The 13,371-nt window shown below is 44.5% G+C and overlaps 1 protein-coding gene across 5 annotated transcripts in view; it reads left to right on the top strand.

Annotated features, from left to right (window-relative positions):
* The first annotated feature begins 657 nt into the window (after window positions 1–657).
* The window catches only part of Fbxw11 (F-box and WD repeat domain containing 11), a 118,742-nt gene continuing 106,028 nt past the window's right edge, over window positions 658–13,371 (top strand). For 2 of the 5 annotated variants that reach the window (XM_047554670.1, XM_047554669.1), the window contains exon 1: window positions 660–1,003. In XM_047554670.1, coding sequence (XP_047410626.1) covers window positions 959–1,003 — 45 coding nt within the window. In that variant the 5' untranslated portion in view covers window positions 660–958. Of the gene's footprint in view, window positions 1,004–9,954; window positions 10,117–13,371 lie in introns of all 5 variants that reach the window. The other 3 variants (XM_047554671.1, XM_047554668.1, XM_047554672.1) reach the window with 3 other exon arrangements.

Genomic DNA, 13,371 nt, shown 5'->3' with positions numbered 1-13,371 from the left:
GTGCGATGGCGGCAGAGCTCCCCAGAAGGCGTCTGCAGCTGTGTCCCCTCTGGGCACCGCTTACTCGTGGCTAAAGTCTGCGTCCCCACGACAGCCGGGCCGTCTGTCGTGCTGAGCCGATTCCCAGGGCTTAGCGCAGGGCCCAGCGGAGGATGGAGGCTTAAAAACGCTTTCAGGACGAGGGAGTAGGAGGGCTCCGTCCACGCGGGCCCTCTCATCTCTCAGCGCCGCGCAACTCCAGCGACCTCTCCCCGACGGAATCGCCCGTTCCCCGTTCGATGCACGCCGCCCTCAGCGAGCCCCGGCCGAGCTCCTCGCGCTCCGGCCCGCCTCGGGGGTGCACGGCCGAGCCCCAGGCCTCCACCTTCGAGGGCGCCCAGCACGCATCAGCCCCACCGTCCACCCTACCACCAGAAAGAGCGCACGCCCGGCGGCCGCCCGGCGCCGGGGGCCGCAGGCAGCCACCGCGCATGTGCGGAAGCCGGGCGCACGCAGGACCTCTGACGAACGAGGCGCGGCCTCCGGGTTTCCGTCCCGGTGCAGGCTGCCCCGGCCGGCAGGAAGTCGGGAGAGCCCGGCCGGAAGCAGAGCCGCGCGCGGCGCCTGCTGGGACATGTAGTCGCGGCGCGCCGAGGCCTGCCCCGAGCCGGCCCTCGGTGCTCGAGGTGCGCCCGGCCCGCGCTCGCGGCCCGGCACAGCTTGCGGCCTCGGGCGGCCTCGGGCCGCGGGAGAGGCCCCGGGCGGGCTGCGCCCCCTCAGCGCCCCGCGCCCGCGGCGCCTGCTGGGAGCCGTAGTCCTCGCTCTGCGTGCTGCGTCCGCCGAGGGGAGGGCGGAGCTGCCGGCGGCCCGGGCGGGCTGGCAGCTAGAGTGGGTGCGATCGCCGCCTCCGCCGCCGCCTCCTCCGCCCGGGCCGTTCGCTGCTGCGCGGGGAGAGCGAGGCGGGGCCGCCGGGGCCGCCATGGAGCCCGACTCGGTGATTGAGGACAAGACCATCGAGCTCATGGTGAGTGCGGCCCGCGGGACCGTCCGCTCTTCCGTCCGGCCCGGGCGGGCCTGCCCACCCAACGTCCGGCGCGAGCCCGGCCCGGCCCGGCCCGGCCCGCCGCCGCGGCCCAGGCGGCGCCCCCGCCTTCCTGCGCCGCGGCGCGGCGCCGGCCTCCGGCGCCTGGAGCTCGCAGCCCGCCCGGCCCGGCCCCCCGGTGCCCGCGGCTCGCCCCCTCCCGGCCGGCCCGGCCCACCCCCGGACGGCCCTCGCTCGCTTGCGCCGTGCCCGTGGTCGCACGCGCGCTGGCCGCGCACTCTCCCTCCGCGGAGGGGGCTCCCCGTGTGTCCCCGGCCCGGCCCGCACCGCGCTCCGAGCCCCGTCAGGCCAGGGGAGATGGTGGGAGGGGGCGGAGGAGAGGGTCCGCGCCCTCGGCCCCGGCGTCCCGGCCGGGCCCCCGGCGCCCCTGCTCCAACCCGCGGCCGCGCGGATGCCGAGGTAGGCCCCACGGGGCCGGGGTCGGCGGCCCGGGACCCGGGCCGTGGCGGAGACGGGGCCTCCCTCCCGGCCCCCGTGGTGTCAGGCCGCTCGGACAAAGGGCTTCCTACCCGGCGGTGCGGGTGTTTGCACAGCCAGGCCCCAGGTACTGCGATCCCATCCCCCAGGAAAGGGAGACCGTAACTTTACGTTTCCGAGCTGCTTAGGGAAACGGCGGTGGGGTGGGAATTAGCATTGCCACCGGGTCTTCTTAAAAACGGGGGAGGGAACCCTTGGCCTCTGGGGACGCGATCCCTTTTCTGTTAGAAACTCTTAGTAGCCAGCAGGCTAGTATCCCTGGTCCAGTGACACCCCTAACCTTTTTTTTTTTTTTTTTTTTTTTTGCCTTGGGACTTGGAGTCAGAAAGGGTTTTTAGAAACAGGACACACATGGTGGCTAGTAAAAGTGAGGTATTTGCTAATTAGTAGGTGATATAGTGGAAGGAGGAAAATATGGTAGGTATTACCTGACAATTTGAACATCAGGGAAATCAGACTGGACTCTGGAGAGTGGGGAGAAAGTCTTTCCCTTAGCAAATTGACTTGCACAGCGTTTCTTCCTGTGGAAATCTTGACAGTTTCTTTGTATCGCTGCTAACACAGTAACAAATTCTACCCCGGTGTTGAAAGGAAAGGTGAAAAAATCTACTTAACCTAGCAAAATGTTTTCCTAGCCAGTCTTCTCCAGTGTGAAAATGTTTGAGTCAGTGATTCCACGGGTAGGGTTGGTGACATCAGAGCCACTTCCCCCATTTAATGCTATAAATAATAAATGGTGACACTGAAAGTCTGTTGGATAGTTGATGGTTTTTGTGGGTGATGGTATCTGGGGATTTGAGATGCACGTTTTAAAAATGGAAGTAGAATAGCATAAATACAGAGGGAGTTTAATATTTGCTATCATTTGCATAATTCGCAGAACTAGACTAATCCAGCATTCTTGAAAACTAGAGGGGAAAAAAACCTTTGGTAGTATTTGATTTGTACGTGTGTGTGCCTGCATGTAGGTGTGGTTGTTTTCAAAGGGATAATGTCACTTGTGGGTTTTTATTTGATCTTCATTAATTGAGTAACTTTTCCTTTTCAGCATAATTTATCAAACTGTAGTCAAGAGTTTGATATTTTGCACCTTTTGCAGTGGATTATTTTGGCAAAATATCTTAATTGGAGTGACATGTACATATTTTTAAGGATGTAGAATATTTGTACTTTAACCAGGAGTACTTCATATTGGAAAGCTGTAACTTGGTACCTCTGAATTAGGATGTTCTGCACTCTTTCCATTTCCATTCAATTAAAAAATAACTAAAATGTCTTTATTTTCAAAAGAATTAGAATAAATGCAGTGTAACCATGCCAATGCCTTTGAGTATATGGTTCAGGGGGAAAAAAGACTTTTTTAAAATTGGTTTTTAAATTTACTGACTTTCTATGCTCATAACTTTAAAAAGTTTGATTTCAGGACTGAGGGAAGAGCTCAGTGATAGAGCATGTATGTAGCGTGCCTGAGGCCCTGGGTTCAGTCCCCTGCACTGCCTCCTCCCCTCCAAAAATTTTTTTTTTTAATTTTTGTCTAATAGTAATTGTTTCTAGTCTGAAAAGAGATTTCAACCATCTAAGCATATTGTAAACTGGGATTTAAATTAAGATTCTTAGAAAATTTAACAAATAGTTTAGTAGTTTGATCAATTTTAAAATGCCTTTCACTTAAGTATTTTGATATTTCCCGAAAGGGATATTAGTTAAGACTCTTTGATAACCCTTTTTCATAAACATGTATGTGTTTGTTTAGTGTAATAGATGGCACAGGTGCTTAACCCACTGATTGAGTAAATCCAGGATCAAATGCAGAACGATAATGCCTTACAATCCAATTGCATGTGGCTTTCTGTATTCACTACATTTAAATGATAGTTTCCAGAAATAGATTAGAACTATTTTTTTATATTGACTTAAAAATAACTCGATTGAAGAAGGGGAAGGGTTAAACTGATGGTATTTTTGAAAGCCCAGAGCATGAAATATTTTAGATTTTTATTAGTTAACTTCATAATAATTTTATTAGTCAAATATTTGTGATTATGCTGCCTGTACCAGTATAGTACTCAGTGGTTAACAAGATCATTTTCATGTGATATTCTAGACCGTGCTATATTTAAAAGAGGAAACACACTTCTAGTTCTCCATTTCTTTATTTCATTCCTTTACTTTTTCTTTCTTGATTATTCTTTTTTGTACTTTTGAGAAGATGCTACTTTTTTTGTTTGTTTGTTTTTGAGTGCTGAGGATGGAAGCTAGGCCCGGCGATCCAACCCCAGGCCTCTCACATGCTGGGGAAGCACTCTACCACTGATCTATGCCCCCAACTCATTTATTGCTGGATTACTAGGAAATAAAGCTAGTTATGGTTGAGGATGGGGTCTTTGATAGTAGAGAATGCATTCAGGAGTCCCCGAGTTTGATTCCCGCGTGGTAAAAAAATATATAAATAAATATACATAATAATATATACACACATATGAACACATATTAATTATATATTTTATATACATATGTTATTTTTATATGTTTATATAATAGAATAATTAAATCTCAGATTTCATCTATCCCTTATGACTTTATCCCTGCCTGAGACCTAGGTCCACTAAAGAAGCTTCTCCCCTTGACCTTTGGCGTAGGAGTCAGGCTTTAATAGACTATAAGCTTTTGATTGAGACAATTAAATTTTCAGTTGCTGATAGTGAATAATTTAACCACCACATGACTTTCATGGCCTTATATTGGCCCAGCGCTTTACCTACTTTGTGGGCCTGTTTTTTAAACTTCTGACTTTGGTACCATCAGCTGTATTATGAGTGAAGTAGAAGAGTGGTAATCCATTTTGGAAGTACAGAAAGTTCCAATGGGCTTTGCTGGAAAGGGTGCAGACTGTGCATTATGTATCATGTATTTATTAACTCTAGAGTTAGGAATGTGATTTGATGTTCAGTCACTCATCAGTAGAAAGCACTCCAAGAACTGCTGACTGGGAGAGAAAAACAGTTAGTCTTTTCCTTTAAAAGATACCAGAGATTGATGTTAAAGGTTTAGGAACTGTAATCCTGCTTTCTTTATGGGTGTGAGCAGATCTCTTCCCCTTTACACAATTATGGACAGGTTATACTCCATTATTAACTGTTGCATGATTCCCCTATGTTAAGTGACCTTACATGAATCATTTCCTTTCTGTCTTATCTCTTAAAGAGTGGCTGAATTGTTGAATGAAATAATATAGATTAAAATACATTGGTCCTTATTAAAGTGTGATATAAATGCTATTATTAGAGGTGCTGAAGTACAGGCAGCTTACAGGACCAAGGAGATGAAAGAAACTGATAAGAGAAGTTATTGGAAAAGTTCTTCTTTTTTTCTCTTTGGATCCTTTTTTTCCCTCCCTGTTGTTGACTTTCTAAGTGATGAAAGTGGATTGTGTAGTGACTTTATTAAGAAACTGGATTTTTGTTACCATCACTTGTCTTCATATACTTCCAGTGGCGTGCTAATTTCTCAAATGCAGATTAAATAGACACAGATTTCAGTGGGGTTCAAATGAAATAAACCGCAGATATATTTATTTAGAGACCTCATTGACCTGCCTGAAGAAACTGTAGCTAAAATACTGATATATTTGTGATTTTGCAGTAGGTTAGATGTCCTTTTAGATTTGATGAGGATAAACATGTTCCTGCACACAGGTGTTGGTCCACTTGTCCCTTACTGCTACGATCTGTATCCTGCAGACCCCAGAGGAATTACCAGGCCATGGCACAGCGTGTGTACTCCTGAGTAGTGTGTTCTAGAAACAGTGTTTTCCTTTGTGAGCTCTTGGGATCGTGGGTCTTCCTTATGATATTTTGCCCTTTTGGGTAAGAAAGCATTTCCAGGGATTCCACTTCAAGTCTCCCTTCAGCTCTCGGTCTCCCTTTTGGCTTTCTCTCTGACTTTCTTCACTTAATCCTGTATTCCAGCTGAAGTTCGTAGGACTCTGATCCTCTAAATTCTGTTCATGCTGTTTCCTGCATCAGCAGTAGTATGAACTTATTTTAAAGGTGGCTCTCTGGCCAAATTGGCTGAGGTCACATCTCAGCAATCTTCTCTTACACTTATGCTGATAAAGTCCTATCCAACTCACAAAAACACCACAGACGCTACCTCTTTTGATGTCAGTTACATTACAGTGACTGATACCATCTTACTTTACATCTGTAACAATGTGTGCCTAGTAAACATTCTTAAGTGCAATGAATGAATTCTGGCACTTTGGTTTGGCTTGTAGTACTTAGCACACTCTGGACTGAGGGAATTGGGCTTCATTCATCTTCATACACACAATGCATTCTTAGAGGTGTTCAGTGAATGTTGTACTGAGTTTCCTGGCAATTGTTTCCACACATTATTGCCTTCTGCCTTTATCTTAGTCCTCTTTTCTTTGGGAAGTTTTCACCTGTGTTACTGATTTCTCATAGTAATCACAGTAATCTTAATTTTTTATGGAATTCATCATACCGAATATTATGGATGTTTGTGGTTGGGTCTACACTGCCTTCCTAAGGCTGTATCTGATGATCCTTTTACTTTTTCACAATGCTGAGCACGTTTGTGGGTGCTCAGTTAGGTATTCATTGATTTAAATTAATGTTAGGCTCTTTTTTTCATGCTATGAAACCTTTCAAGATTTCCTTTTGATAAATTTAAGATAAAGGTGGAGATGAATAGAGAAGAAAGGCAGAGGAAAGTGGCAGGTCTTGTGCCCTACACAGGATGTTCAGGCACATTTTAAACATAATTTGTAGATTTGCACATATGCAGATTGATTTACATACCTCCCATAGTGACTGCTAGCAAAGAATTGAGGAAACCAAGTTGCTTTTATGTCTGTGAATTTGTCAAACAACTGATAACCCTAAGGGTTCTCTGACCTTAAAGGCATACTTTAGTAGCAGGAAGGGCCTGGGCTGCAGAGTGACGCCCGAGTGTGTGTCCTACTCTATCACTGCCAGCTGCGTGGCCTTCCAGGAAACCTTTCTGCGGTGCCTTTAACTGTGTGTAAACAGAAGGAGACTTCGGTGGCGCTCTGGGTTGTTGGGGGAGATGTGGGGAAGGACTTGGCCGAGGCTTGCTTTTCAGCAGGGCTGCCTTTCTAACTTGACTCCCAAGTTCAGGGACCATGTTTTGTAAAACAAAATCAAGACAGATGGTATGGAAAGGATTTAATTTTTTCCGTTGACTTGAGCATGTATTTATTTGTAAAGCTTTACAGAGGCCTAACATTTCCTTGTTTTTTGCCCATACATTTAATGAGCCATCTTTGGGGGAAACGATGAAATCACAGGGTATCAGTGCTAGTTGGAAAATCTGGGGGGTATTGTTACAGTTACTGAGAAGTACCAATTTGGCCTGGTTAGATCTCTGCTGTAACTATAGTCAGAACCCACTGAGCTCTGTTTTAGGTTTCATGGTAGAAAGAAGTTGGCGATTAGATTATGTGCACATTAAACATTCTGATTTAATATTTGTGGTATAGATTGGGAAATTATGGATTTTTGATTTTTTTCTTTTTGATGCTGGGGATTGAACCCAGAGGTGCTTAACTGTGGAGCCACATCCCTTGCCCTTTTTATTTTTTATTTTAAGACAGGGTCTTGCTAAGTTGCTTAAGACCTTGCTGAGTTGCTGAGGGTGGCTTCAAACTTGCCATCCTCCTGCCTCAGCCTCCCAACTTGCTGGGATTACAGGTGTATGCCCCTGCACCCCATATGATTTTTGAATTCTTCTCTTATCGTAGCAAAACTGGTGTTTTGACCTTTGACAGAATAAGCAAGATTTCCTTCTTAGTTTTATCATTGTTCATTGAATTAGTTAACAGTTGGGGGAAAACCAGTTGGTCAGGAAAGAGCTTGTTACACTCCAAGTTTCTGCTTGATCGCAATTGCTTAATAGGAAGTTTGTCTTTGTAAGCAAATGAGAGACAACTCGGGAGACCTGACCGTCCAGTAGTTTATTTCTAACCCTGGTCTTATGTTTAAACAGGACTCAAAGATTGTAGGTTTCTGTGATGTCAGCAGGAAGCATTTTTAGGAAATTCCCAGTCGTGGTTAGTCAACAGTGCAGGCCTTCCCTGTCTGGAGGTAGGAACAGAGGTAGGAGCAGAGGGATGCCAGCCTGAGAAGCAGCGGGGGGAGCAGGCTGCCCACAGGCGGGGAGTGTCACACGGCAGCGCGAGGACCGAGGACTGGGAGTCCTGATGGAGAGCCTTGCTTCCTCAGAAGGAGCAGGAAGACTCAGTGGGGGCTCTACTGCTGAGGAAAAGGAACCTGAGTACTTTTTACTTTATGTAAGAGTTAAATTGAGAACATTTAACCAGTTTTTAGAACTAGTCATAGAATATACTTTGGTTCTCTAAAATGCCTACTTGAGAGAGATGAAGAAAAAGGGCCAGAGAAGAGGAAGAACTCAGTCCTGGCACTCCTGTCTGGCATCTATTGATCTTAGTATCTTTGGCATGAGTCTTGTGATCAATTAGGCCTTGAAGAAATACATATGTGTGTGTGTGTGTGTGTGTGTGTATTTTTTTTCTTTTCTTTTTTTTAATTGACGGAAAGGGGGAAAAACTAACTTGATATAGGAAAAGGCCTGAGTAGTCAGGTTCAGAAACTAGTCAGTCAGTCAAATTGTGGTTGTGCTTGGCTATCACTTGTTCTGCATTTTGAATATAACAGTAAGTGAGACTCTGAGAAAGCATATTGCGTTAGCAGCTAACTACTACCCATAGCTTATTAACTACTTTTATCAAAATAGGGTTTCCAGTTTATTCTTGACTCAAGAATAATATTATGGGAAAAACTTTAACACTTTTTTTTTTTTTGACCTGGACTTTTACGTACGTGAACTCATTAAGTTGTATTAAGATATTTCCATTTGATCGTTATGGTGAGATTAATCATAGACTGGTATTTCAGTGACTTCAATTGCTTTCCCTACAGTGTGAAAAATCAGATTTTTAGTCATTGCCTGTGGATTGTTAACAAATCTTGGAGTTTGAAAAGTTACTTGGGGTCAACTGGATTTCAGAGTCTTTGTCACATACAGACTTTGCTGCTCAACACAAGGACTGCACCATCATAATGTGTTCTGTTTTAGCATTACTATTATGGGCCTTAGAACTCCGTGGCTCTTTGGTTATGAAATGCTTTTTTTAAGTGGCAAGATCTGAAGAGTTTGCCTCTCAGAATGGCTCAACCGGTTCAGCTAGGCTGAAGTTTTTACTCCCGCGTGTTTTTGTAGTTCTCAGTTGCCATTTCATTAACTTAGGACCTTTAAGAGTAAAGCTTAGGTCCCAGGAGCCCCACCCAACCTGTCTGTCCCTTGGGCTTGGGGGGCAGTGGTGTTCTGTGAAGAAGGACATCAGCTCTACCACCTAGTAGCCTGGGGTCTGGGCAAGTTGTTTCTTTATGCTCTTCTTTGAGAATTAAATATGGGTAATTAATGTGGAGGGCCCAGCCCATTAGCACCCTTCAGTAAAGGCAGGCATTATTATAATTACTGCAAGAGCATTTTGACAGTAGTGCTGCAGTCAAGGAAGGAGCAGATCTACGAGAGTAAGTTCAATCTTTTAAATTTTCTCTGTCATCTTATTGAATGCCTTTCTTTCTCCCTTATAGTTCGTTTACAGTTTAGTCTAAGGGAAGAGTTGGTATGATAGGAAAAAAAAATTTTCATGTAATGTGGACTGGACTTAATATTTAAAGGTGTGCCCTAGTGAATTGTTTCTTATTGTCCTTCTTGATCTTCACTTGTTTACTTGATGAGTGGCCATTATTGGGTATTGGCCTTTATTGAATAGAAGTTTATTCTTAAATTGTTCTAAAATATTTTATATTGCAGCTAAGGGTTGAGGATTTGGGTAATATATGAGGATTTGATGTCTTCTGTGTAGCAGACCAAAAGATTGCTTTGAGAGGTGCTTAGTAAGTATCTTTATGGAGAGGTAGTGGAGCCCTCCCATAGCATTCGTTTTGATTGACAGGCTTTCTGCAGTGGTGGAGGAGCTGGCTTAGGAAACAGATAGGGGAGTTCATTGTAACCGAATGACCTGGGACACTTTATGTGGATGATAGGGTCAGTTTTTACCTGCTTTCGTTTGGAAACCGCATGCTATTTATCACACGTGAATACTGTCATTAGTGCGGGTTCGTGATTTGCCGTGGAGTGTCTTACCCTGGCGACAGGAGGAGGAGCACTGCCTCAGGCCTTTTATGCCAGTAGCTACTCGGGCTGCCACTTCTTTCTGTACCTCAGATCCTCCATTCCATTGACCCTTCCTTCCATTTCTTGGTGGCTGTCCTTTGCCGCTGGTGCCATGGTGGGTGTATGGATTGCTTTCTGTCTTTCAACAGTTACCGAAGTGCATGTTTGGGATTTTGTTGAAGAAAGCTGGAAACAGTAAACGGAAAGAATCTTGGAAGATGCTTGACTGCTGTCTTTTCTCAGACTAGTCTGAAAGGGAATACCCCCATTCATTCTGGATTGGTGGATCTGAAGTACAAAATATTTTCCAGGTAAGCCATTACCCTGTATTGTTTTGTTTTGTGGAACTCACATCACTGAAAGAAACTTTAAAAAAGTCTTTTTCTTTCTTTTTTCTCTTACTAGGGGAAGGAAGAAATACTAGATGTTTGTGCTTAGTGTGTGTTTGGATGGGGATCAGTGCTGAGACCGCTAGTAGAAACTGTTTCAGTGTAAGACATGCAGTTATAGGCCTAAGTAGCTCTTGTTTTGACAGGGAGAGCTATAAACAAATTTTTTGGATGGGAGGATAGCCCATAAAATATGGAAAACAAATGGTCATTTTGAGGCATCACACAAAATTTAGAGGCAATTCCTGATAAAACTCCTTACCGTAGTTACTTGTAGTAGTGTCTTTTGTCCTTAAGGCTCTCAGGGGGGGGGTCTTAGAGGAAGGCTTTCTACCGTAGCAGTTGTTATTGAGAGATGTGCTAAGTGGAGGCCAGTTACGGGCTTCCTCAGGTATTTCTTACTGAATTAGCCTAGGGCTTCACCTGCACCGTAGAGACGTTGAGCGAAACTTGTGAGCAGGAGGTTAAGGGCAAGTCGCTCAGGGTCACACAGCTAGCACATGGCAGACCCAGGCCTTTGTGTCCCCAACACTTTGGCTCTTACCATCTTTTTGCTGAAGTTCATACTGAAGCAAACTTCTGGATTTCCAGTGTGGTTTTCAGCAGTGAGTTTTCAGGGCTTTGCTTGGCATGGTATTTTAATCGTACTTGGAGGTCTGCTTGCTTCCTGAAAAATCACAAGTTCTCCCATTCCTTCATTCCATGAACATAAATGCAATTTAGGGAGGGTAAGAGAGGCAGTGTGCTTACGGTCAAAAAAGTGCTTTATAAAGAGAGGGTCATTTGGTCCAGTGAACTCAAACCTGTATCTTCTCAGTTCCTTTGTGGTGTTTATTGGTGATCTAAATAGCTCATTAGCTCAGTTTTGCCATGTGTTTTGTCAGGCAGCTGTCTTGAAAATGTGACTTTTTTCAGTATTTAATATTCTCTCCAGATTACCCTGTACCCTATAATCTTAAAAAATGTTCTTTTTGACGGATATTCTGACTTCGTGATCCTTGTTTTAGTTTAATTTCTTTGCATTTGCTAATATTTCACACTTGTCACCTGAAGGACTGTTGGAGGGGTGGTGGTGGTGGCAATAGTACTAGTAGAAATAGTGGTAGATGGCAATCACTGGGTACTCCCTCTGTATGGAGCATGATTTATGCACTTTATAAATTCATTTTGTCCTTTTGGTAACCTAATAAGGTTGGTACTATTAGTTCTATTTAACTGATGAGGAAACCGAAGAATAGAGTAGTTAAACAGCATGCTTAGGTCACCCATTTTGTAAGAAACAAAGATGAGATTTGTATTCCAGCAGTCTGGCTTCAGAGAATGTACTTCCAGCCTCTCTGCCTCTAAGTTGGGGGATTGTCCAGTAGCAGATAGAGGAATTGAGATCCTGAAGACTAAAACTGTATGTGATTTTCTGACTAAGCAGTCATTGCCAAGAAAAGGAAACAGTTGAATATGTATTTCTTGCCTTCTCTAGAAAACAGTCTAGGACTCAGGTTCTGTGTCAGCATATAGCTAAATTACACTGTTTCCCAAGAGAATTCAGAAGAAGTTAGCTTGAGGTTCTCTTTCAAAATAGTGCTGTGCAACAGAACTTTCTTTCCTTTGTGATCAAATATTTAGCATTGGGCTGGGCTGGGGATGTGGCTCGGTGGTAGAGTACTTGCCTAGCATGTGTGAGACCATGGTTTTGATCCCCTACACCACACCCACACACAAAAAAAAAAAAAAAAAAAAGAAAAGAAAGAAAGAAAGAAAGAAAAAATCTTCAAAATTTCAAAATTGTACTCTTCAGTGTGGTAGTTACTAGTCATGTGTGGTAATTTTTGAAATGGGACTTTGTAACTGAATACCTGAATCCTACATTTTACTTAATTAAATTTTAGAATTTACTATCATCCTAGGTTTAGCATCCTGTACTAATATACTAACCATCCTTACAAGATGATGTGGGAAACCAGAATTCTAATTTGTGAATTGGCAGTGATGTGTGTGTGTTGGCATGATGAATATATTCTTTTTTTGATGGACAGATTTGCTTGCTCTTCTTATATGGTAGCAGATCTAGTAGCAGAGGAACCTGCAGACTCAAACCAAATGACTGCATCACTGTCCCAGTGTAGGTAGCCTTTGCCTAGCAGGTCATGTTATGGACTCAGCTGGGGAAGGGAGATATCTGCTGGGTGGGACTGAGACCACCTCATTCAGTTTACTCTAGGCATGGATGGTTTTTCTTGATGGCGAAACCTCTTTGTCTTCTCAGCTTGCTTTTGCTTCCCAGATCCTTCTCCGAGTAAGGCCATTCGTTTTTAGACAGGTCAGTACATTCAGCTTGAATGCACTCTAAACTCACAGGTCTGAGAGGCCTTTTGTTTTCCTTAATGTTTCTTCATCATCACTGTGATTCATTTTGTGTCTCCTTTCAACTCTAAGACAACAGTTGAGCTTTCCTTGCTTTCCTGTGGCCTCTTTGTACTGCAGCACACTATTAGCTTATTTAATGTGGTCATACAGTGCCTTGTAGAATAGGGGCATGTTATTGAATGGGGCTTGTTATTCTCTTTCTGTTCTTGAGGTAGAAAGAGTAACATAACCAACTTTGTATTTAAGAAAGTTAACTTTGGCAGGTGTATGCAGAAGATGGATTGAGGAGACTGAAGGCAGGAAGACGGCGGGCCTACATGAGCGATGATGAAGGTGAACCAGAGCAGTCAGTCAGGAGGGTGGGGTGGGTAGGGTCGAAAGCGATGTAGTAGAAGGAGAGATTAGGAACAATAGTCTGACTCTTCCGTTTTGGGCTTGGGCACCTGGGTAGAAAATACTAGAGGAAGAAACTGGGAGAGAAGAAGAAATGAGTTTACTTTGGGTTGCAATGAACTTGAGTTGCTTGTGGGTGAGTAGTTTAAGCAGAGTATCCAGTAGGAATATTGGTTTGGAGCACACCATAGAGGGCAGGGTGAGAAATATTGGGAGTTTCTGGCCTCAGTGGTAGCCAACTTTTACCTAGTACAGTTAACACGATTGTTCAGATGCAGCTTGGAGAATGTGTGCATTAGCTGTGCACGTCAATGCAAAGGAGTGGGCTACAGCTGCGGACCAGAACTTGAGAGCATACCTGACATTCGCCAGGAGGTCTTCTTACTGATCTCTCCTTTTCATTCTGACCTGGGAATTCCA

The sequence above is a fragment of the Sciurus carolinensis genome, chromosome 6 (assembly GCF_902686445.1).
Source record: "Sciurus carolinensis chromosome 6, mSciCar1.2, whole genome shotgun sequence".
NCBI lineage: Eukaryota > Metazoa > Chordata > Mammalia > Rodentia > Sciuridae > Sciurus > Sciurus carolinensis.
This window is presented reverse-complemented; position numbering and strand designations above follow the sequence as displayed.